This window comes from Gavialis gangeticus, unplaced genomic scaffold (genome assembly GCF_001723915.1).
Source record: "Gavialis gangeticus isolate Ggan-Ray unplaced genomic scaffold, GavGan_comp1, whole genome shotgun sequence".
NCBI classification, from domain to species: domain Eukaryota; kingdom Metazoa; phylum Chordata; order Crocodylia; family Gavialidae; genus Gavialis; species Gavialis gangeticus.
The window spans coordinates 249,146,482-249,170,465 of record NW_017729032.1 but is presented as its reverse complement, the minus strand read 5'-3'; the positions used below and the strand labels follow the sequence as shown (position 1 = coordinate 249,170,465).

The window sequence follows — 23,984 nt, the reverse complement described above, 5'->3', positions numbered from 1 at the left end:
CCTTGCCGCTTGCATAATTTCTGGACCATTATGGCTACATTCTTACACTGACATAGAAAAATGAGAAATTCAAAAGCTTAACATGAACTAAAACATAAAGGAGCTGCCAGAGACTGAAAGGAAGAGAAAAAAGACTCCTCTGTGGACAATGACTTGGGTTAAGGGACCACTAGTGATGGAAGATAAATATCTGTCTTTATGCCTATTGTAAGGGATTTAAATCTTTAAAAATTATTTTTATTTGATAATGTTGATTTGTTAATGAATCAAGTTAAAAAGAAAGAAAATAATTAAAAACTGATGTTTCAGAGAATCACAGACTCCTGTGTCTGCCAGTTCAGCCACTGTCAAGTCAGTGTGTCCCAACGGGGAGAGGTCAGGGAATGAGAATTCTTGCTTTTGTGTTGTGATGCAACAATTTTGCTTTTGGACCCTTAAATTGAGCGATTTATCAAACCTTCAAGCCCAAACAAGAACTCAGTAATAAAAAAATCACGACCTCATCACAAATGTACATTGATCTCTCTCATAAGAGTGGATTTTTCAATGTTTTTACTAAAAATCAGCATTCACTAATGTAAAAAAAGCAAAGACCTGTAACGCTTTTACAGTCAAATGTTTTTGTTCTTTATTGTAGGAAATGGACCACGAGAATAATCTCTTTCTCATGTACTTTTGGCTAATGCCTTAAAATCTTCTTTGCAAGAGAGTGCAAACAAATAGCTTTGGAGGGGGAATTAGGTTACTCTATTAAACCAGTGGAAGTTGTAGGTTAAGTAACATTTTCACATGGGATGCTTTCTAAAAGGCCACACTTTTAACCAAGGCTATCTGGCAACAGTGTCCTTAATCACACTAGTGCTGGCTGAAAGGTTTTGCCTCAGAAAGAAAGAGACTGACAGGAAATTGGGCCCTGCTGTAATGTCTTAGCAGGAATGTCCCTGTTCAGAATAAAGCCAAAAATAATCAAACAAAGAGAAATTAAATCTATTTGGCCCTTTTCTGCAGAAATGCTGCCTTGCAGCTGCCAGTCTTTGGTACCCTCTGGTTCCAGTCCCAGCCTTTACAAAGCCAGGGTCTAAGGAACGCAGATATTTGGGGCCAGATCCTAGGGGCTATAAATCAATCTAGCTCCACTGACTTCTTTATGGAGGCTGCAGCCGACCGTCTTCCCATTTTTATGTTGCCCATCACCAGGGAGCGTTCTGTGGATTAATTAGTTGATGCCTGTAGAGCTCTCTGAAGATGAAGAGGGTTATATTCTAGTACTAAACATTATTGCTATCATGTGGCAATCAGCCAGCAGAGTCTGTCAAATAGGATTTCACTGCAGCTGCTGATTCTCACTATGGGGCCCCTCTTCCATTCTGTAAATATTTATGCCACTGGGGGAGATTGGATCAACAGCACAGAGACATAAATCTGTCATTCACAAAACAGGACAAGCACGGGCTACAGTGGCCTGTGATCCCTCTTCATCTTCCAACCAATATGCTTCAACTCACACTACCAGGAAACACCTTGCAGGCTAGCCAAAAGGTGAGGTTCTGTTCTAGTTCATTTTCTATTTGCTGAGACTCACAAGTGGCCAGTTAGTTCACATTTTGATAGTGACTTGTTTTGGCTTTACTGTTATGGGTAACTGCTCTTGGCAAACACTCAGGTCATTTCTGACCGACTGCTGAGCCACCACATCTTTCCAGCGTGCTTAGCTTGAGCTACATTTGAACCCATGACCTAGATATCAAAGTCCTGAGGAGTCCCCTTGAACTAGGTAGCTGCTTCAAGCACTTGTTTTTAAATTTGCATTGGTCCCATTGCTTTGCATTTCTGACACACGGCATCAGAAAGAAATTCAGTGATTCAGAGTAATGCAGCGCTCAGTAGTTCCAGTCCTGAAGTTTATTACAGGGCATGTACTCCTACCCACAGCAAAACATAGGAAATGGACATTCAAGCTTTAAAAATGCCAAATATGCCAGAATAGTCCCATTACATTGTACTCTATCAACATAAAATAAGTTATGAACAGGATATAGGCCTCACGCTGTCCATTATAATGCAATGCTAGTAGTCACCATTATAACATAATGCCAGAATGTCTTCCCTCTTCTTCCTTAAATTTACCCTTTTTTTTGGCATTTTCTCCTGCTTTCATAAGAAGGCAGAACTTTGATGGGTTTGGGTTATCATTGGCAGTAACTGGGGGTCTTACATTTATATGTATATCTTATAATGCATACACAGACTCACATTCAGAGTTTTCACCCGATAGGCATAATATCAAACTGTACCTATACCAACTGTTACTGCAAAGAGAGCTGCTTTGCCTAGAAACGAACGTGTCAAAAAGCTTTGAATCATATTTCTTTATAAATCAGCAACCCAGAAGAAGAAAGGCAAAGAAATAACTATTACCTTTCTCACGCCTCCCTTTGGTTCCAAAAGTTGGATTTAATCCTACTCAAACTAAACAAAATTAATGAATCTGGTTAAGAAGTGAGATTAGCAGTTAGACACAGAACAATTGTATAAATAAAATCCAGTCTGTGGCTGCATTGCAGAAAAGAAACTAGACTGTAAAATAATTAAGCTCACCTTGTTCTTTTCTTTACAAGGCAGTAGCATGAGGTTATAAATATCATCTTTGGGGCAATAAAGATAATATAATAATGGCCCAATCTTGGTATGCATTTCTTCTTCTGATGGTATTAAAATTTGATGCTCTGGGACAGTTGTGTGTTGATATTGATAAACTAATCACAATATTTAGTCTTCATATGTGTTTAACATTGTAAAAAGCTGCACAAATAATAACTAATTGATCATATAACTAGTAGACACAAACACAAAACATTATACCATCATTATACTATATAATAATCATGCTGTAGATGCTGTCATGGTCACCAATACAACATTTGTTATAAAATTGTTATTGTTTATTATTTGTGATTTAAGAGCATCAACAGGCCAAATCAATATTGGGGACACACTGTGCTCTGTGCAAATAGAGAATCTGGTGAAGTGGGACACTGAATAAAGAGGATTTGTTCCTCATTTTGTTGAGAGACACACAAAGTTTATTAGGAACATGGCCACAAGACAGGGTATACAGCTTACCTGGTATGTTTCCTCATGGGCAAGCATTGCTGTTGATGATGATGGTGATGGTGATGACAACTTTGAGAATTTACGCTGGCTAGCACCACTGTTGGCCATAGGCAGGTAAGGAACAGCAGTTTTATTGCAAGGTCCATTTCTCCCAAAACAGAAACACGACAGATTCAACCAATCCACCTGAATGACTTTTTATTTTTAGTGATCCTGTTATTGAGGAACAGCATACCATAAAGTGGAGGCAAGAAAAACAAGGCGTCACTGAAAACAAAAGACAAAGGCATCCCAGTCTTGAGCTCCCCTCTTATTTTAGCAAATCCCAAAACTCTTTAGGATCTATATATTAGAGTGTCTGCTGTCAAAGAGCTGTGTTTGCCTTTAGAAATGTAATAAATATAGAAATTCCTTTTGTTGATGCTCATTTTGATCCATTGCTTCCACTGTTTCAGGGTAGGCTGTAGTTTTCTCACTCATTCAGTAAATTCTCAAATGTAGCTTTGTACAGACAAAGGAATGATGTCAAATACTTAATCCCCCTTAATCCTACACAACACCACATAAAAATCTGTGCATAAGGAGAAAAAGCCACTAAATTAATCTTAGTTACTGTATGCATCCTCAAACTTATTTTGTATATAGATCAAAATATTTCCTTAATTGGATGAGTAACACTTTGTCCCACAGACTGCTAACCTTATTTTTTTTTATGATTTATAGAAATGGACATCTTGACTGTAGAAATATAACCAGTTCAAAGAAGTGTAACTTGTTGAGATAAACTCAATGCAAAACCAATGTTTGGCATCAAATATTTTTGGCACTTCATCTGAAATTTTAAAATATTACCAATCATTCCTTTTTTGGAGATGCCTTCAGTTAACCCATCACTTTAACAAGCCTATAGAACCTAACTATGTGGATAAGATCTATTAACTTTCCATTACCAACAGTTCAATAATAAATATACCACCATCCATAAAAATAGCAGATAAACATCAGCTCTCTTGCTCTCTGAGAGTAGTATCTTTTATATTGTTTCTAAATATTTTTTTCCTCAAGCAAAGGACAACTTCACTCTGAGGTCCTCTTTGGAACATGAATGGCAGGTGGCTGGGGGGGCACAGCCACACTGGTAGCAGTGGGAGTGAAGTGGCAGCGGTGGGAGCTCAGTGGTGGGGGAGAGCTGAGAGCTCCTGCAGACGCCGCTGGCACTGTTGGTGGGGGGGTGTGAGCACTGACCAAGGGTTGGCAACCACCCGCAGGTGCCCAGGGGCGATTGTGGACCACCTGCAGACACCGCCAGCGGTGGTGGTGGTGGGGTGGCAAGCAGCGACCGCCCACAGGCACCGCCAATAGTGTCAGTGGCACCTTTTTGCAGAGGGTGCACCACCACGCTCGGGGGTGCACGTGTACCTGCATGCACCCCCTACACGTCACCCCTGCTTTTGAATGTCAAATGTCAGCAGCCTAGAGGTTGGAGGCAGAGACCCACCCACCCCAGTGGGGTGGATGAAATGAGCTAGTGATAGGCCCACAGTCCATGGTGCCTCAGGTTCCCCTCTCAGGTACCTTTCTTGGGGATGGGGACCCTTTGTTGCTCTAAAGTTTCTGCTTTTGTATTCCTTCCCCCTCCTGATGACTCTCCATCCATGGATATCTCTGACTGGTCTTTCTGTGGTTATCACACTGTCCACGTTCTGTCTTGTCAGCATATTTCTGTGTTTCATAAACCCATCATGTGCACACATCCTAATTTGGGCTTTCTGGGTCTTCTCCTAATTTGGTCTGTTCCCCACAACTGAACTCTCAGGAGCTCTCAGGCCCTTACTCTTGGGCCTTGTGAGCTGGTGCCATCCTATCTCATGTTGTGAAACTGTGACAACCAGGCCTTTAGAAATCAATTAACCCTTGCTTCCACCATGGGCCATTATTCTAATACATATATATTTTACCTATAAGCCAGTTCCCCAAAACAAACCTCTAAATACCGTTTTCTAACCATCACATGTCAGCAGCAATTCAGAGGGAGGGGGAAGTGGCAATAGCAGATGGGTTGCAATTCACAGCCCACCTTTGGACCAGGCTTTGTGGATTTGGCCTGGTCTCCCTAAAGGTTCCCATACACACGGAAGTCCACAGGGATCTCCGATTCAGTTCATTTAAGCAAGCAAAATACATCCACAGGGCGATTTTCAAAGGCAAAAGGACAATTAACTCCAACTGATCTTCACTAGGAACTGGGCCTCTCCCCAGTTTGTACTTTTGAAAAATCTTCCCCAGTCACTATTGTTGTTTTGAGTCAGATTCACATGATAGTGTCAGTCAAAGGTGCAAAATCTTATTACCAACCTCCCTACCCATTGCCTCTTGTTGGCTCTTTGTCCCTCAGGAAAGCTACTCTGCTATCTGCCACAGCCTGGCTTCCATCAGAGTGATGGTCAGGTCATGATGCCAGCAGGCCTTGAAGACCCTTAGGTGGGATTTCTGGATGCATTCCGGGAGTAGCATTGGCTATGTGTGCTGTATAGTGGTAGCAAGGAACCTCTCTCCCTATACTTCTAAAACTGCCAGAAATGAGTGACTTCCAAAAGATCAAACTACACACAACATTGCTTCTGTCTTTTAAGAGCTACAGCTGAGACAAAAATTAAGAAAACCAACATTAATTTAAATATATAGTGACCCTAATAGGTTTTGTAGAGTTATTCCAGTATTTCAAATGCACCAGAAAAATAATATTGAATAAACTTATAGGAATCACTCCAAGAAGAAACTGGCGTCATTTCTGAGATGACCTGATTCATCTGTCTGGTCTAATCTAGTCTAATTAGGGTATCTGGACACCTGAAAAAATTACAAAACAGAAGGAGCCAACTAAAAGTGCTTTGTTTTCTCTCCTTTTTCCCTACCTAAATAAAACTTTTGCTTTTTTTAACATCCTCCTTCTTCCATTTTCTGTTATAGCTCTGTCTCACATTTTTCCAGTGGCTGGTGTTATTGTGAGGAGGCCAGTGTCTTCAGGTGAGCCTTAAACTCAGATCTCAAGAAGGTAAAAGTTATAGTCATTCTCTTCTCTGCAGCTGCAGGAAGCCAGTGAGCAAGCTCTGCTCCTGATCCCAATGCTCATTTGCTTTAGAGACACTTCTGTGTTTCTCCATGAAAAAAAGAAAGTGTGAGAGGGAGAAACTGATCTAGAGGTAATGAGGGCTGTTGACTGAGAACCTGATTTTGGTCTGATATTGGTTAGGTAGGCTGTGTAGATAAAAGAGAAGTAGGATGATACATGTGTGGTGACCTGAGCTGGTTATAAAATGTTCTACTGCTTAAGAAATTAGTTCTTTTTTGGCTTGCTTCCAGCCCAGTAAACCAGCTGGAAAAGGATTTACTCAGCTTCCTTGCTCCTGAAACATGGTGAACCGATACCAGCTCACAGGCAAACTCATTACCGACCTGTTAGACAAGGCTGTGTACTGACTTCTGCCCTTTGAGAATGCAATTCAGTCACCCTCCTCCCAGGAGAGGTATTCTGGGCACTACTCTGGGAAGAGGTAACAAAACACCATGTGTCTTTGACAGACCAGTCCGCCTGCTCTACTGCTCCAGAGAGCAGTGAATGCCTTATTTCTACACGGTGGTGCTGAAAAGAGAGCTCCCAAGCAGGCTTTTCGAAATTGCTCGGGGTAGCCCAACTCAGTTCCCATCAAAATCCCAGGGAGGTCTACCACTGGTTCTAGTTGGAGTGCAATTTGGCTGGGACTAAGGTGCAAATGCAACTCCCCACTTCTTTAGGTATCAATGGGGAAATCAGACATTGCCATCCAAATAATTTCCTTATAAAATCATAGAAAAATAGGGCTGGAAAGAACCTCTGAAGATCATTTAGTCCAGTGGTTCTCAACCGTTTTTGTACCAGGACCATTTGTAAACATGGATGGTCAGTCCAGACCCAGTGTCCCTCCCAACCTGCTGCCCCTCACCCTTACCCCCAGCCCCCAGTGTGTAGGGCAGAGGGTGCCCCAAGCCTCTCACAGGCTAGAGCTCTGCCAGCCTGCAAGGCAAAACCCATAGTTTCCCATGTGTTTTTCCTTTAAAGGAGAATCCATTTTTAAAGTTTGTTCATGGCCCCTTCATATATTTTTGTGACCCACTTTTGGGTCACAACCCACAGGTTGAGAAATGCTGATCTAGTCCAACTTTGTGCCAGAGGGGGTTGGACTATCTCTATTCCAGCCATCCCATACAACCCTTCTCTCACCTATTACTAAACCTAAACAGTTACCCTAACCTGCCACAGTTAAAGCAGGGGAACTACAGCAGCTAGTGTCCTGCTGCTGCAAGGATTGTTGAAATACACTCGAGACATCCAGGAATTGTTTTCATTTTCTCTGTGTAGGACATTGTTACACAGAGCAGATTATAATATCATTAAAATCACCATTAACAAAACAGGTTAATCTCCCATGCATTTGGGAGTAATAAATCCTAAGAGGAGTTTTCCTTGCAGAGAAATAAAAGCAAGATAATGGATTTTGACTGTAATGGGCCAGTCATTAGTAGGTCTTTGTGTTTAAACACAATTAGAACATCTTGCTCTTTGTTGCCATTAAAATATTCTCTTAAATTTATCCCTGCACTTTTCCCCATGCAAAGCTTGTAATGCCGGTATTTAGCTGCTAAGGACAAGACACAATGTAAAATTGCAACTCTAGAATATCTGAGTGAATTGAAACACCTCCTAAATAAAGAAACAAAGATAATTAAAGCCACTGCCATTAAGGAGTGAAGCGTCTTCCACTGATATGCAAAAGAGTACAAGTGTTGCAGGTGATTACAGACAGGGGATTACCAGTTACTATCAGTAGCAAATCACCAGCTAGAAGTTCAGCTCATTGACACCAGCTATTATAAAAATTGGAGAAGAAAAACTCCAGTGTTAAAAGGAAGTGATATCAGGCCTGATTTTTCAGAACTCCTGAGTAACTGCATCCCCTACAAAAGTCAACTGGTGTTGTGGATGGAGCCTTAACACCTTTAAAAACCAAACTCTGCAAAGAGAAAGAGCACGCTATCCAGAAAGAGCACTGTGCAGAATACCTGGAAACTGGATACGTAAGATTGCAGAGGAGATGTGGGTGGAATGGAAAGAGAGGTTATCAACATTGCAAGTCAAAGATCTCCTAAGAAGCATTAATACATGAATCATAGAAAAGTAGGGCTGAAAGGGACATCCACAGGTCATGTCATCCAAACCCACGCCAGAGGCTGCATCATCCCTGTCCAAACCATGCCATACAAATCCATTGTGTAACTTATTAGTAAAACTATACAGTTAACCTGACACAACCACAAGATATACCCCCTAACCTGCCACAGGTAAAGCAGGGAGACAACAGTAGCCTGCTGCTGCAAAGGTTGTTAAAAATGCTTGAGAGATCCCAAGAAGAGGGCCATGTTCTGCAATACAGAGGAAGGCAAAAAAACCCTGTCTGTACCAGTCTAGCCACTGGGTAAAATTCCTTACTGACCACAGATATGGCAGTCAGTCTGAGCCTGAGCAAAGGACAAGACCCTCTAGCCAGAAACCTCCAGATTTAAAGTTCCAGCAGAAGCAAAGTCACACCCCAGTTATAATCCCCAGCCCGGGCTGCAGCCAATACCCAACATTTCTGAGGATGGTGAAAGAAAACCCTTGACACATGTAGGAGCAGGAGGGGGGAAGCAACCAGCACAGCCCAGAAGCATGGGAAATTCCCATAGTAGACCATAAACATAGCTACTCCTATATGATCCTTGACCAATGCTTATCAACCTTCTGTTGAACACTTCCAATGATGGAGAGTCCACAGCTTCTCTAGGCAGTCTGTTCCACTGACGCACTGTTCTTATAATGAAGAAGTTTTTTCTGGATATCCAATCTAAACCTACTTTGCTGCAACTTCAAGCCACTAGTCCACATTCTCTACACTGCAGCAAAAGAAAAACAGTGCTTTTCCTCCTCTTTATGGCAGCCCTTCAAGTATTTCAAGACTGCTAGCATGTCCCCTCTTAAGTGCCTTTTCCATAAGCTGAAGTCTTATTTCCTTCAACCTCTTCTTATATGACTTGCCTTCCAAGCCGTTCATCATGTTTGTTGCCTGCTTCTGGACCCTCTCTAACTTTTCCACATCCTTTTAAATGTGGAGCCCAAAATGGCATACAGTAATCTAGATGAAGCCTAACCAGTGCTGAGTAAAGAGGAACTATCACTTCACATGTCTTGTACTTAATGCTTCTATTGATGCAGCTCAAAACTGCATTTGCCCTTTGTGCAGCTATATCATATTGCAGGCTCATATTTAGGGACCTACCAAAATTGCAATTTCTCATTTTTCATGGAAAATATTAAATCCGATGGGTTCTGTAAAAAATGGCAGGCTCCACAATTTGGATGGCCTTGCTGCAAAAACAAACAAACTTACCAGCGAGTAGAGAAAAGGGCAGGGCCTGCAGTCCTGATGCAAAGGGGTGGAGAGGAGAGAGGGAGCAAATCAGATGCTGAACCTGTGATGTAGGCTCAGTACAGGAGCCATTCTGGGGCCAGTCAGGGAAGCAGGAGAGTTTTGGTGCCATCTTTTGAGCAGCCAGAGGTATGGTGCTATAGTATGCTGCAACCTGAAAAGGATTGAGCATGCACACTGAGAAGAAATCCTCCAAGGAGGATCCAGGAGCCCCAGGGCCTTGCATGTGGAAGGACCTGCAGCTAAAAGACAAGTATCAACCATCCAAGGCCACAGAGTCATGAGTCACTGGGGGAAAGGGCTCCACTGGGGAGGGGCAATCTCCATATCTAGCAGGGTTGGGGGGAGCCACGGGAGAGCCCACCAGGGCCCAGATGCAGTGCAGGCAATGCTGGATGGAGGGCCCGGGATCAGGCCCAGGCCTGGGGATGCACGAGGCAGCCCGGGCCTCCAACCCCCTAGCAGAAGGCCGAGCCCACGGTGCATGGGGATGGTGCACAGGGCCTTCAGTAGCCAGCTGGCTTGCATAATTTGATAGGCTGTCTACTTCACATTAAGCTTAAACTAACAGAGGGAGAGGGGGTTGCCCTTAAGAAGTAATGTAGATTTTTTGGCACTCTGAGAAGGTGGCTTAGTTAAAAAATCTCTTAAGAGATTATAATTCTGGGTAACAACTTCATAATATGGACTACATTTTGTTAATAGCTCACTGTTCCTGATTTTTCACATCATAAACAGGCTGCATGATCCAGAGAAAGAAAAAATTAGCACAAAGTTAAACAAATGGAAAACTAGGAGAGCCATCAGGAGTAGCAGAGATCTGTAATGTCCCTTCTCATGGAAAAGGAAAGAGGCAAGTTACGCAGAAAACTGTGATGGAAGAGAAGGCAGAAAAACAAGGCTTCCAGTGGTGGATAATGCGTGGATCCAAATGCAGGAGTACTGAGGTGTCATTTCTGGATCTAAATTTCCCAAAGCTACTTTTCATTGCAGTGGGGTTATTACACTACATCCACAGCATCCTCTGCCACTTCGAATGTACATTCTTCATAATGATAGCTCTACCCTGACAACACATCAACTGACAGACGCTTCATAGAAATCATAGTGCAGTAAGGCTGGAAGGAACCTCCCTAAGTCATCTAGTTCAACCCTCTGCCTGATGCAGGACCATCCCTATGCAAACCATCTTATACAAATCCATAATCTAACCTTTTAGTAAAACTACCATCAAGGCTGACGTGATACAAGACATAACACCCTAACCTGCAACAGGTAAAGCAAGGGAACCATGGCAGCCAACATCTTGCTTCTGAAAAAGGTTGTTAATAAACACTTTTCTTCTAGCCGTAGGGAATTGCATGGCACATTTGTCCTAGTATTGCAGTCAGAAATAATACTTCCTCAGATACTGATTTTCATATGTATCTATCACTCCAGATAACTTCAGTGGTATCTGGGGGTGGTCAGAATTCCCGAAAACCATGTCCATACTGACTTTAAACAGCCAAGTTTGCAACAAGCTCAGAGGACTGACCAATAACAGAAAAAATTCAGCCTTGACTACTGTACTACATTTTCAATACATGAGTGAGCAGTCAGTTCCCATTTTTCACAGAAGAAGAAACGCAGTTCAAGTGAGAATCTGAAAGGGTACTTTAGAGCTGTGACAGAGGATCCTGCACACAACTTGTGAGCATGCAGAGAAGGAAATGCCTCAAACTCCTATACATTCCAGGAGCCAGCTGTACCCTCTGCCATTCACATTTCTCCATACAAGAAGCCCCTTTCACATTCTCTTAGTAATTTAGTTGAGCCTGCAGGACACATGGGAAGCATACCTGTGCCTCTGCTGGCTCCCAACTGGTAGCAGCTGCACATTTTCATATAATCAGACATTACAGTTGTAAAAAACACCACTTCTCTGATCCTCTGCATTTTGCAAAGCTATTTTCAGGGCCTCTAAACTGAGGACTCTCTCTACTTTGTCACTCAGCCTTAGCAAGACCAATCACTGAATTAATTTGATCCCTAAATCCCCTCATTTATCTCCTACACTAGCAATTTTTGAAGTAAAATCATCAGTTTCCCCTCCCTTAGTTAAGGAAAAATCCTTGTTTTGGGGTGAGCTCTGGCTGTATGGTGAGCCAAAAATCTTCCTTGATTTATACTTCTAATAAACCCAGTGATGTGAATCAAGGCAGAATGTAACCCATTACTTTGTTTATTCTTCTGTTCCCTTTCCCTTCTTGATAACAGAAACTGGACATCTTTCTGCCTTTGTTCATCCTTTCTTTGCGAGATTTTCCCAAGTTTGTGTTTCTCCTCCAGGACATACTTCTTCTACAGTTTCTCAATGGCTTTGGGGAGAAACAAATTAGAGACGAATATCAAAGAAAACAGATTTTGAAACGAGACATTTCTTTTGATTGGGGATCTATAGGAAAAAGTCCACTCCACTCCCTTGCCCTGAGGAATTCTCTAAAAGTCGTAAAATGAATGGACTAAGAAAATGATTTGGAGGTGAGTGGGATGAGTGAATACTGAAAGCCTTCTTTGGCGGTGTCTCAATGTACAGCTTATGCTTCTCTTTTTATTTCCAGTGTATTTATCTCCATAAGTGGCTTTGAAGGGAGAGCTTTAGAAATAAGGTGCACTGTGGGAAGAGAGGGCAACAGGATGACAACACAGGCAGTTAAGGAAGCAGAAGGGGAACGCTGGGAACCTTGTAACTTGTGCTTAGGCTTTCTGATGTCATTTGTCCTACTAGGTATGTTTTCAAGCCTCCTTCCAACGATCCTCATTTTCAAATTAATTTTGATACGCTGAAGAAATGAAACATGAAGCACAGGAAATGCTCACGAGACAAGGCACAATTTCAAATCTGGGTCCTCATTAGCTACGTAGATACAGCTCACCACCACGCAAGTGGCAGAACCTGGAGGACCCATCTTGCCTCAGGCAGTCAGATTGCCTTCCAGAGCTGCTGAGCGTGCTACTGCTCCCATAAGGCTCATGCATAATGGGAGTGAAGATAGCCTCTTTCTTCTCCCCCATCCCCATGTCTCCAGGAGATCAGAGGTGGAGCAGCCCCAGGCCATCCCTCAATGTAGAAGCTGCAGTTCTGTTGGGCCCCTAGGCAGCCTTCCAGAGGACAGAAGGACCACTTTAGTCCTCCACTGCTTGTTTCAAATCAGACTGCACTCTCTGCAGGGCAAAAGCTGACTCTTTCCACATGTTTGTAAGGTGCTGAGGCCCAGCAGGCCCTATTCCCGGTTGGTCTTTTGGAAGTTACCAACACTACAAATTATACAGAAAAAAACCAGCCTTGCTGCCCATTGTGGCAGGGCACAAGTTGTCCCTGCTACTTTAAGAGGCTTGAGCAGGCTGTTGAGTGGCCCGCAGGTGCAGTTAGACCTACTTAGGTGGCCCCATGACCACAAGAGGGCCCCTGTACTGGAGGAGGGCTGGCCAGCCTCAGTATAAGCGCAAGCCCTAGGTGCTGAGTGGAGAGTTGCTTCAGGGAGCCAAAAGATGAACATCGCTCAGCCAGAGATCTGCTACAGCAACACCTGGAAGTTCAGGGTAGGAGCTATGGGGATGGAGGAGGTTCCTCGTCCTGGGGAATGATCTAAAACTACACCCTGCTGGGTTGGATGGCACAGTGAGGCTGCCTGTGGTGAGACGGTCTCCAGGAAATGCCACATTTGTGCCTCCCCAGTGAAAGGTGAGGATGGGGCACTGTGTGGGGCTGAAGTGATGCCATCTACGAGGCACGGCACACGGTGTTGGGGTGGTACAGAGCCATGTATTACGCCCTTGGCATTGAGCATTAAATGGGCATCCTCCCACCTAGGAACAACTATTTAACTTGGTTACAAAGGCACACAAGTTAGGTGGATGGGCCAACGGTTGGACTGGCCATGAAGACGGCCCCCTGTCACACCCATCTACAGTGCTAACAGGCTCTCTATCAACCAGATGAATCAGTAAATATTGAATAAGCCACTCCTGCAGCCATGTTTAATTTTTAGTAGGCAACAGTGAATTGTTTGACTTGAGCTGTGACTTCAGGCATTTACAGCCAGGTGTAACAGAGGCTGATAAACTTACCTCACATCATCAGCAAGGAAACAGAAATTCATATTCTAAATGCATTTGCTTTGCTAACTGAGTAGTCTCACCCTAAAATATTTGAATTTAGGACAGAAATATATTGTCACTTATGCTTGTTTTACATAGGTGTGACTCTTTGTTTATATTGATAGAGTAGACTCAGGCCCTAGCCTCTGTGGAAGAGGGTCTGATGGTTTTAGCACTGGCCCTACACTACAGAATGATAAAAAGGATGATAACTGGCTAGAGTGCTGGAAGAGCTGTATCATGTGTATAGCAGGAGGATATTTTCCTTTCCCAGTATGCATAGCACCAGTTTTATAATCCACTGTTGCTCATACTTAAGTGCCAGAATAAGCATATATTTATCTTCAAACTCCCAGCATTTTCTGACCTTGTAATTTTATCTGGAAGGCTGAGACTAGGAAGAATGAACTCTGCATGACTGCATGCTACTGAAGTCTCCTTCTATAGAAGTTCAGGAGGCAACACATAAACCACAGTAATTTACACAAAAAGTGGTTTAGCAGAAACATAATAGACTCCCTAGAAGCAATCTAGTTCAGGACTTTGAGGACCTGGCCAGAAAGCTTTAGTGTGAGAAGCACCACATATTGCATCAGGGTTTCTTTAGGTCTTAAATATGGTATCTGTCAGTTAAGTAACCATTTCACCATCCATTTTCAGTAATATACCAACAGTTCTCTTAGTTCATTTAAAACAATTAAAGAATGGTATGCACCCCTTATTTGGTCTTCCCATACCCTATCTGTTATGGTGGCAAGTCTTACCCAGGGGTCTCAGAATATATCTGGTACTTTGCTCAGGCATCAGGTACTTTTGCAGCCAGAGGTTCATTCATTAAAATGTACTGTATCTTTACAAACTGCTTTCTACCTTCTACAAACAGGACTAGCACAAAGGATATTTAATATACTAAAATACGTGACTTTTTGCTTTGGAACTGTTTTTATCCTGAGACAGGTTTATTAACTAAAGTCTGATCCCTAGTGGTCATTGAGCAACATTACAAGCCACCACTTTGTGGCTGTTCTCTTGTCTTTCTTCCCCCACAGATAACTTCCAGAGTAATTTAAGGTACCATACCAAAGCAAGGACCATTCTGTCAAACTGGCCAGCCAAATTTAGCCGTCCAAACCCTCTATTAAAACAGGCATTTAGAATGGATATCTATGTTCTTCACCTTCATCTGTACACCCATCTTTTGAAAAAAGAGGCAAACTTCTCCTTAACTCACTAGCTTTTTAAAGCTCAGAATAGTATTTATTTAAATATAAGACAAAGCTTTTTCCCCCCAGACAACATGGCGGGGAAAAGGTCCCTCACCTTACATTCACATACAAGGAATCCTCACTAAAAACATTGTCTATTATTAAATTGTTGTGAAAAGCAGCACATGCTCAGTAATTGAAAACCACTATTAAGCCAATTAAAAGTTGCCAACAATGGGGGCATCTACACAAGACACTATATCATCATAGCGACGAGCTACAGCAATATAGCTCATTGCTATGGTGAAATAGCATCAGTGGGCACACACTGTGATGCCAGCGCCACCATGCAGTAGCTCGTTGTTTGGCTGTTACTGTGCAATCATTTAGTATTTGCTGAAGATACTAAAGCAAGTACTAAATGACTGCTCAGTAACAACTGTGCAGTCAGGTACACATACAGATGCACCCACTGAGCATATAAAGTACATGAGCCATATTAGGCAACTATACATATGAGAGCCTTTTTTTTTTGGCCCTTAAAAAAACAGGCAGTTGTCCCCCCAGGAAGGAATGACCACCAGGCCTGGAGGTACTACAATACCAGGCTGACACTCGGAGAGGCCAGAGCAAGCTCCGATGCCCTGCCTGGTGCCAAAAATACTGAAGAAAACCGTTTTTGTTGATTTTTTTTTTTGGTATGTAGCCCTTAAAAAAACACAGGAGGGTGTTCCCTCCACAGGGAACTGGAACCAGGCCTTAACGTACTTTAATACCACACTGGCACGCCTGGAGGACCAGAGCCAGTCCTGTCATCCTCCCCGTGGTGCCAAAAATGAACTAGAACCAGGCCTGAAGGTACTGCAATACCACACCTGCACACCTGGAGGGCCAGAGCCAGTCCTGACATCCTCCCCATGGTGCCAAAAATGTTTAAGTTCAAGATGACAAACTTCAAGGCATAAGGAAATACAGAGGTCACAAGCGAGGGGCTTTCATAGTAGGGGGTGGGGGTAGGGGTATGAGCGCAACTAAGTTACATAAGAAACATGCAGCCAACTAAGCCCAGGAGTAAGGGGCGGGGGGAAGGGGCACAAGACTTATATACCAAAGTATATATGGGAGACCCCACAACAATACCACATTAGGGTAGGGAGATGGTTTGCAGGCAGACACACAGTTACAAATAGTGACATGCAAGATACAATTATAGGTGTAGGGAAGAGTCCACAATTTAAGAAGTCCTTAGGGTCCTTTAGTTGTAGCAGTGGTGGGCAGCTGGGTGGTCCCCTCTGCATCGCTTCCAGTAAGTGGTCTGGCAGGGTCCACATACTGGCATTGCTCCATGATGTGCTCCACGTAAATGTCCCTGGAACAGCGGATGGTGTTGGACACTATGAAGTGCTGCATCAAGGGAAGTTTAGGTTAGATATTAAGAAAAACTTACTCCCTGAGATGGTAGTAAAACACTGAAACAGGTTACCCAGAGAGATTGTGAAATCTCCATCCTTGGAGGTTTTTAAGACCCAGCTAGACAAAGCCTTGGCTCGGTTGAGATAGTTGGGGCTGGTCCTGCTTTGAGCAGGGGTTAGACTAGATGACCTCCTGAGGTCCCTTCCAACCCTCATTTGCTATGATTCTATGATCAGCTTGGTGTAGCAACGGGATACGCAGCAAGTGTACAGGATGCTGTCATTGCTGGAGTTCCAGGCTCTGAGTGCCCCAACAATCAGTGCCTCAACCTTCACATTATACCCTGGCTTCTCAGGACATCTGTCAGCTACTGGTACTTCTCTCATTTCCTTTTTTGGGCCTTGAAGAAGGCTCACCACCAGTTCTTGAAGGGAATCATGACATTTTACTGTCATGATGTGCTTGCTATCCTCATCTGTCATAATGATGACCAGGCCAGGATGACCTTGGCCTGTCAGTCCTGGAAGGTGTTGTGGTGCAGCTGCCATGCTGTGGCATGGGGCTTGCAGGCACATAGCATGTGCAGGAGTGTCTCTGCCTTAGAGCCACAGCATCAGCACCTCTTGTTGCAGTTTCCATACCAAACAGTGCCATGGAGCAGTAGACAGTTACAGCAGGCATGATGGTTGAAGTGCCAGACCATGAACTATGTGAAGCGTCCGTGGGGCATAACGTGGTTGCTGGCATCCCACTTTGAAGTGAGTTTGAAGCGAGGTGCCATTTTACCCTTGAGTCAGGTACTTGGCTTGGATTACATCCTTCAGGAACCATTCCAGGAGGGTCCTCATGCTGTGGGGGAGGGGGGAGGTGTCACACTTCTCATTCTAGGTTCAGATGCAGCTAGATTTGATCTTAGCCAAAAAGTCTGAGATGCTGATAGAAACCTTTTTTTTCTTTTTTTTTGTCTGCTTTTTGGTACCGGTCCTGGAAGCACTGCAATACCAGGTCAATGCATGGAGTGGACAGAGCAAACTCCAGGTCCACAAGGATAGGTTACTACAGCCAAATTAAATAAAATAAATGGTAGTGCCCATTGCACTCAGTCCACCTCAGCACTGATTCTTTTTCAAGTCATAGTTAGCCACCTACATTGAACACATTTTGATTTCCTTTTCAATCCTATAGCTGAGCTGCACCTTTCTTTCCCATTTCCAGTGAGTCCTGTTTTTTAACCAACCTTAAATGTCTGGCAAACATCGCTGAATGGAGCCCCAGACAATTAACCCAGAATCCCTCTGTCACCCCCTCCCTCAGCCTGTCTCATATGATTAGTGTGGCTCCACCCTCCATGAGATGGAATCAGACCAGGTTGACACACGCCAATAAAGTCCTTAATAATGTTTCCTCTAGTCCCTTTGGTATGAGGCCATATAGTACCATTTCCTGTGCTAACAACAAGTTTATTTTGATGACCTTCAGAAAGCAGTGGACTCTTTCCTACATCCCTTTTGCATATGTACGCTCCCAAAACACGTCCCGTCCCCACCCCCCAATTTCTTCTTCCCTGCACCTTTCCCTTGTATACATTTGTCGAGGATAGGTGTTATAAGGCTTTGGTCCTTGATGCATTTATGTCTTCCCTGTTTTTAGTAAGCCAGGGTGTAGCAACTACCTCCTTCAGCCTTTCCTCAATGTTCTGTTCTCACCTGCCACGTCTTTGATGTTTCTTAAGATTATTATTGGGAGAATGTTTCTCAGTGGAAGAATCACCTTGTGTCCTTGGCTGGGCCAATTAATGGGCTCCTTCCTCCCCTTCACCCCAATCTAACCACACCTTAGTTCTTGAATCTGACTTGGCAATGGGTGTAACTATTTTCTCCTGACCAGGCTAGTTAAGCCCAGTTCTAACTGTTCTGGATCCTGGTCCTCCTGCTAGCTTTCCTGGGGCAATTTGGCCCATTCAGGTACAGACGCCAAACACCAACATAAGCTTTCAGTGGAGGTAAGCACAAACACGCAAAAAAAAAGATGAAAAAAGGAATCCTCCAGAGAAATCAGGAAATAACAGGGGGGAAAAATCATATGCTGTGTCTAAGTTTCCAAGGAGCAGTTCTGCCGCTGCAAGAGGGCTAGTCTCGTTGGCTCTTCCCTTCCCCCTTTCCCACCTACTTGTGGTGAAGGATTCTGCTCAGCCTAACCTCATCACTCCAGGTTCCAGCCTCAGTATCTCCACTGACGGAGGTCCTCCGGCCCCTTCTACTTGCTATCCCAACATCTTGCTCCAGCTCCACTCACTGCAGACACACATCATGAGGGGAGTTTTTTGGCATCTCTACTTCTTTGATGCTGAAGTCTCCCCTGAGCTGCCCCTTACCAGGGCCAGAAGTACTTTGTGCAGCTCATTCCAGGCCAATCCGGAGTGGCTACTCACTTTGAAAGCATGGCATTCTGGGAAGCACACAAGCCTCAGTTCTCTGGTTGCCTGAGGTAAGTACGGGGGAGTTACCTCCCCCTTCCACTCTCTTATTCTGACAAAATTGATAAGCTCATCAAGCTCCATCTGTGTTGCACTTTTCTCACTGGCAAGATATTTTTTACAACCATCCAGTCTAGGTCAGCATGTTCCCCTTTTAGTTGTTTATCCACCACCGCTCCCCACACCTTCTTCATTTCCCCCCTTTCTTCATTTCATCTTCTGTGAAGTTTCCCACCAGCACCATCTTGTCTCTCTCCCTTACCACTTTCATCAATTTCTTATGATGCTTCAGGACCTCCAGCCCTACCTTCCCTATTTTATACCTCTGCATGAAACCTTCTGCCCTGCTGTAATGGATTAGCAGTTGCCACATTCACAGACTCTTTAATGAGGTCTGATACACTTCCCATTTCCACAAAATTGCAGCTGTGTGAAATTAGGTGATATGCACTCCTTTCCCCCTCTCCTTCCATTACCCCTTTGCATACCATGCTTACATAATTTCCATAGACAAACAATCCCAAGTCCAGCAGGCCCTATCCCCGCATCTATCTTGCTTTGTATAGTTCAGATTTAGCCAACCTTTCTCTTTTAACATTCCAGAAGAACATATATATATTGTACTTCTTAATACTTCTAAATATGATACTTAACTACATTTGAGTATACCAAGAGCTCCAAAGTATAAATAAAACTGAAACCACATGTGTACAGTTTGTTTCAGAAGATGAAGTGTTAGAGACAAAAAGTCATCAAAGAACAAAAGACAGACAGAGCCTAACAGAAAACAAGGAAGAGCTAGACACGTAAGTTCTTTGGAGAAAGGACTGCAACTTATTGGGCACATCTACACAAGATGCTTACAGCGTAGTAGCCTCATAACACTGCGCAGTAGTGTGTTGGTCAAAAACCATACTAATACACTGCTGCACAGTGTTATTAGGCTACTGTGCAGTAAGCATCACAAAAAAAGTGTGTGCCAGCACTACTGTGCAGTAACTGTAGTTACTGTGCATTTAGTTAGTATTTCATTAAGCAAGTACTAAACTAAATGTGCAATAACTAGTGCGCATTAAAGAACATGTAGGTGCACCCACTATTAGAGGCATGCGAAACGGTCTCTATTAGATTTGGATTCAGATTCAGTCCAAATGAAGGACAGTGATTCAATTCGTTTATTCGGATCACTGTCCCCGATTTGATTCAGCCAAATCCAAATCTGAAGATTCGATGCTGATTCAGACATAGACACAGCTTTAAAAGTATTTTTTTTACATACCTTGAGGTACCAGCACGACTCATAAATGCTGTGATGCTGGGGTGTATGGAGCATCCCACAGGAGTGCAGGGGGCCCCTCCACGTGCTCGACAGCAAACCCGGAAGCGGACCAGAAGTACTTCCAGTCTACTTCCGGGTCCACTGGGGAGCGCACTGGGGGGGGTCCCCCACACCCCACCCAGCTTTGGCAATCGGCCACAGGGGACTCCAGGTGCCCCCCCAGATCCAGGAGGCATGAGTCGCTGAGTCACGAGGGCATGGGGGGTGCCCCTGCATGCTCCCCAGCAGATCCGGAAGTGGACTGGAAGTGTTTCTGGTCCACTTCCAGGTCTGCTGCCAAGCATGCTGAGGAGCCCCCCACGCTTCTGTGGGACACTCCATGCACCCCAGCACTGCAGCATTCATGAGCTGCCTGCTACCTAGAGGTATGTAGAAAAAACATTTAAAACTGTGTCTATATCTGAATCTCCAAATCTCTCCAAATTGATTTGGAGAGTTCTGATTTGATTTGGAGAGATTAAAGGGTCTCCTGATTTGATTCAGATTTGGAGATTTGGCCACCGAATCAGGCCAAATCACCACTGAATTGAATCAGTGACTGAAGCTTTGCACAGCCTTATCCACTATGTTTGTGCAATGCCTAGAAAAAAGAGGACCCAACTAGGAGGATGCTTTTAGAAGCTGTCACCATATCAGTCATAAGTAGTTGACAGATGATGAAGGGTTCCACGCAAGTATTTGACACATGCTGAAGGGCCCCACACATAACGAAAGACCATGACAGACAAAGTCAGTGACATACACACGGACAGAAAGACAGCAAGATGGGCAGAAACACAGAGAGGGGGGAAACTGCAGCTGTACACAAATACTCATGCATACACACACAGTCAAGGATGGGCAGACAGGGAATGTGGCACAAGGAGAAATCTTTGCTCTCGGTGTCTGGGGCCAAAGCTTTGCTTCCCTCACACAAGGGATTCTGACCACAACAAGAACCAGAGCTGGTTGATGGATGAATTCTCCCCCGACTTTGCTTTTGTTTGCTTAAAGACTTATAAATCCTTCCATTAACTCCTGCCCTGCTGCAAAATACTTTGGCAAAATTTTGAGCGCTTTTAAAAATGTCTTTGGGCATCATTGTGTTATGGGGGTCACCAAATTAAATGTGTGAAGAGCAGCAGATCCCTGTTATCCAAATGACAGAAATATAATGGAATAAAGTCATAAATAGAACAAGAGATGGTAGTAGGGCCAGGGTATGGCTGTAGCAATGGTGTAGGAAAAATGCAAGAAGCCAGGTTTGTTTGGTAATACCTTTTATTGTATAACCTGCAAAAACGTTAGGGAAGCTGTTCGGCACAAAGTGCCCTTCCTGAGGTCTGGGAATGAAGCAGGTACAGCCGAAACTAAATTCCAGGCAAAAAAAGACTTTTGTTTAACTGAATTATGTAAATGAAAATGGTTATTTAAAGAAAGGGAAGAGGGCAGCAAATCTATGTGGCCAAGTGAAATTATCAAAAATAGTTACAAAACAAGGGCAGTTGAAATACATAATTATCTTAAAGTTTAAGACAGTTCAAAAGGGAAGAGGATCATTATTGTTTGTGGAAAACAGTGAGGCTAACAGAAAAAACATGCAAATTGTAATGAGCCATAAAACCATTATCTGTATTTAGTCCATGGCTTTATTGTCCAGTAAAGTTATTAATTTCTGTTCCCAGGTCCATCTTCTGAAAGTATTGTGTAGGCTCCCTTTGACTACAGACTGCGAGGTCAGGGATGGGTTGGTTATTCTGTGAAAAGTGTTTTCTCGCTAGCAATTGGAAGCTTGTGACAGCTGAAAGAAGGCAGGTAGAGGTGCACCTAGCTGAATCGAGAAACATCACATAAGCTTCTGTGAGCTACAGCTCACTTCATCAAATGCTATCATTTTTCTGTGAGTTCTTTCTGGGGTGTAGTGTTTAGTTTCACCCACACAGTTTTGAATTTGGTGCATTGGATGAGATAAATCACATCCTGTGATAGACATGTGCAGGATCCCTGGATTCTGACTGTTTGAATGTAGGTTGAATGGGTTGTGGTGATAGTGAAGATGTGTTGGCAGGTTTTGCATTTATTTAGGCAGACCTTATTCCACTCCAAGTCTTTTCATCACCAGGGAGTTTGCTTTTGATGATATTTACTTATTTAGCAAGGTTGGGGGGTGATTTGAAAGCCAGGAGCAGTGCTGGGGGTGATTTGAAAGCCAGGAGCAGTGCTGGGGGTGATTGGGAATCTTCAAGGATGGGCTGTGTATGTAGCCATCAGTCTCAAAAAGTGGTCAGAATACCCTTGGGGATCTCATTATTTTTGTCTTTATTTAGGGCTCCCTAGGGTACTGCCTCACTGTTTTGCCTCCCAGATCTTTGTTGGAAAGGATTATTAATTTGGGATGCTGCCCCAATTTACCAGGGAACCTTCTGGAATTCTCTCCCCCCCAAAAAACACACTTCACAGGGCTGGCTTGCCCCTCAACTTGTTCAGGTTTGCTGTGCTGCTTCATAACCTCTTTGACCTCAGGGTCGGCAAGGCTTTCTTCTCCTTTGGGTACACAAACTCTTGTCCTCTAGGTTCTGCAAAGCTCCCAGGATATACAGAGCCCTGTTCCAGAGAGTCCAGGTGTTCAGTCCAGGTGACAAGAATGACATCTATGTATCAGAGGTATAGCACAGGTTTGGTAGTGCAGTTTTCTAGATGCTCTTCTTCAAGATATCCTCTGAAGAGATAGGCCTATAGGGCTATATCCACCCTATATGGAGGTATATTTGTGCCCATAGCCATGAGGTATATTTGTGCTCATAGCCACGACGTATATTTGTGCCCAAAGCCATGCCCATGATTTAAAGGAAGAGTCAGTTGTTGAAAATGAAATTATTGTAGATGAGGACAAATAGATGACTTGTGCAGTAAGTTGCTGTAAATCTGAATGTCATCCATATTTTTGTAGGTGTTTCAGGCAGGCAGTAATGATGTGGGATATTACTGTACAGACAAATGACACCCAGGGGTGCATGTGCGCTTGCAGCAGCTCAAATAGAAGCAGTACAAATTTGAGCTGGGGCTTTTTGTCTCAGCGCACATGCCCAGACATGCACTTTGTGAGGCAAGTTGTGCCACTTGGGGCAAAATAACCCTGCCTGGCTTCTCCCAGATCTGCAGCCAGGGGGAGCTAGAGCCCGGGCCCAGCACCTGTGCTGTCCCTGGCAGTATAAAAAGCTGTCCTGGCAAATAGCTCAGGGCTACTTGCTCTCAGGAGCTTCTGGGGCCCAGGCAACTGGTAAATGGGACATGACCCCTTGTGCCAGCTGGACTGCTGAAGCAGCCCTGACAGTTCCCTGCACCCTCTACCCACTGCAGCAGTCTGGCAGTGGGGGCTGCTGCCTGGCTGTGACCTGTTGTGCACCTGCCAGACCTGGATGGGGACTGCAGAGCCAATAGAGGCATCTGCCTCTCTGGGCCAGCTGCCAGCGGGCTGTGGCTGCAGAGTTGGCTTTTGTGAAGCACTACTGCCATGTGTACATTTTTTGTCTGTGGGTTTTTTTGACCCCTGAATATAGGGGTCTAATTTTGCACCCATGGTCAAATCTGCAGCACAGGGAACATTTTCTCATTCCTGCACGTGCCTCTTGCAGCATCTCAAAGGAATTTGAGACACTGCAAGAGGCTCGTGCAGGCTTGTCTGGATGCACCCCATGATTGTAAGTATGGCCTTCTTAGGATGGTGGAGATGGGGGAAGTCTATTATGTCTGACAGGCAACTTGCTCTTTGAATGACAAGCTCAAGTGGGGATGATTTCTACAAAGCATGA

General features: G+C 43.9%; 1 protein-coding gene across 1 annotated transcript in view; it reads right to left on the bottom strand.

Annotated features, from left to right (window-relative positions):
• GABRR3 (gamma-aminobutyric acid type A receptor rho3 subunit) overlaps positions 1 to 3,360 on the bottom strand; it is a 50,069-nt gene extending 46,709 nt beyond the window's left edge. Inside the window, exon 1 of the mRNA XM_019523909.1 lies at positions 3,124 to 3,360. Coding sequence (XP_019379454.1) covers positions 3,124 to 3,260 — 137 coding nt within the window. The 5' untranslated portion in view covers positions 3,261 to 3,360. The remainder of the gene's footprint in view (positions 1 to 3,123) is intronic.
• Between the last annotated feature and the right edge of the window lie 20,624 nt (positions 3,361 to 23,984).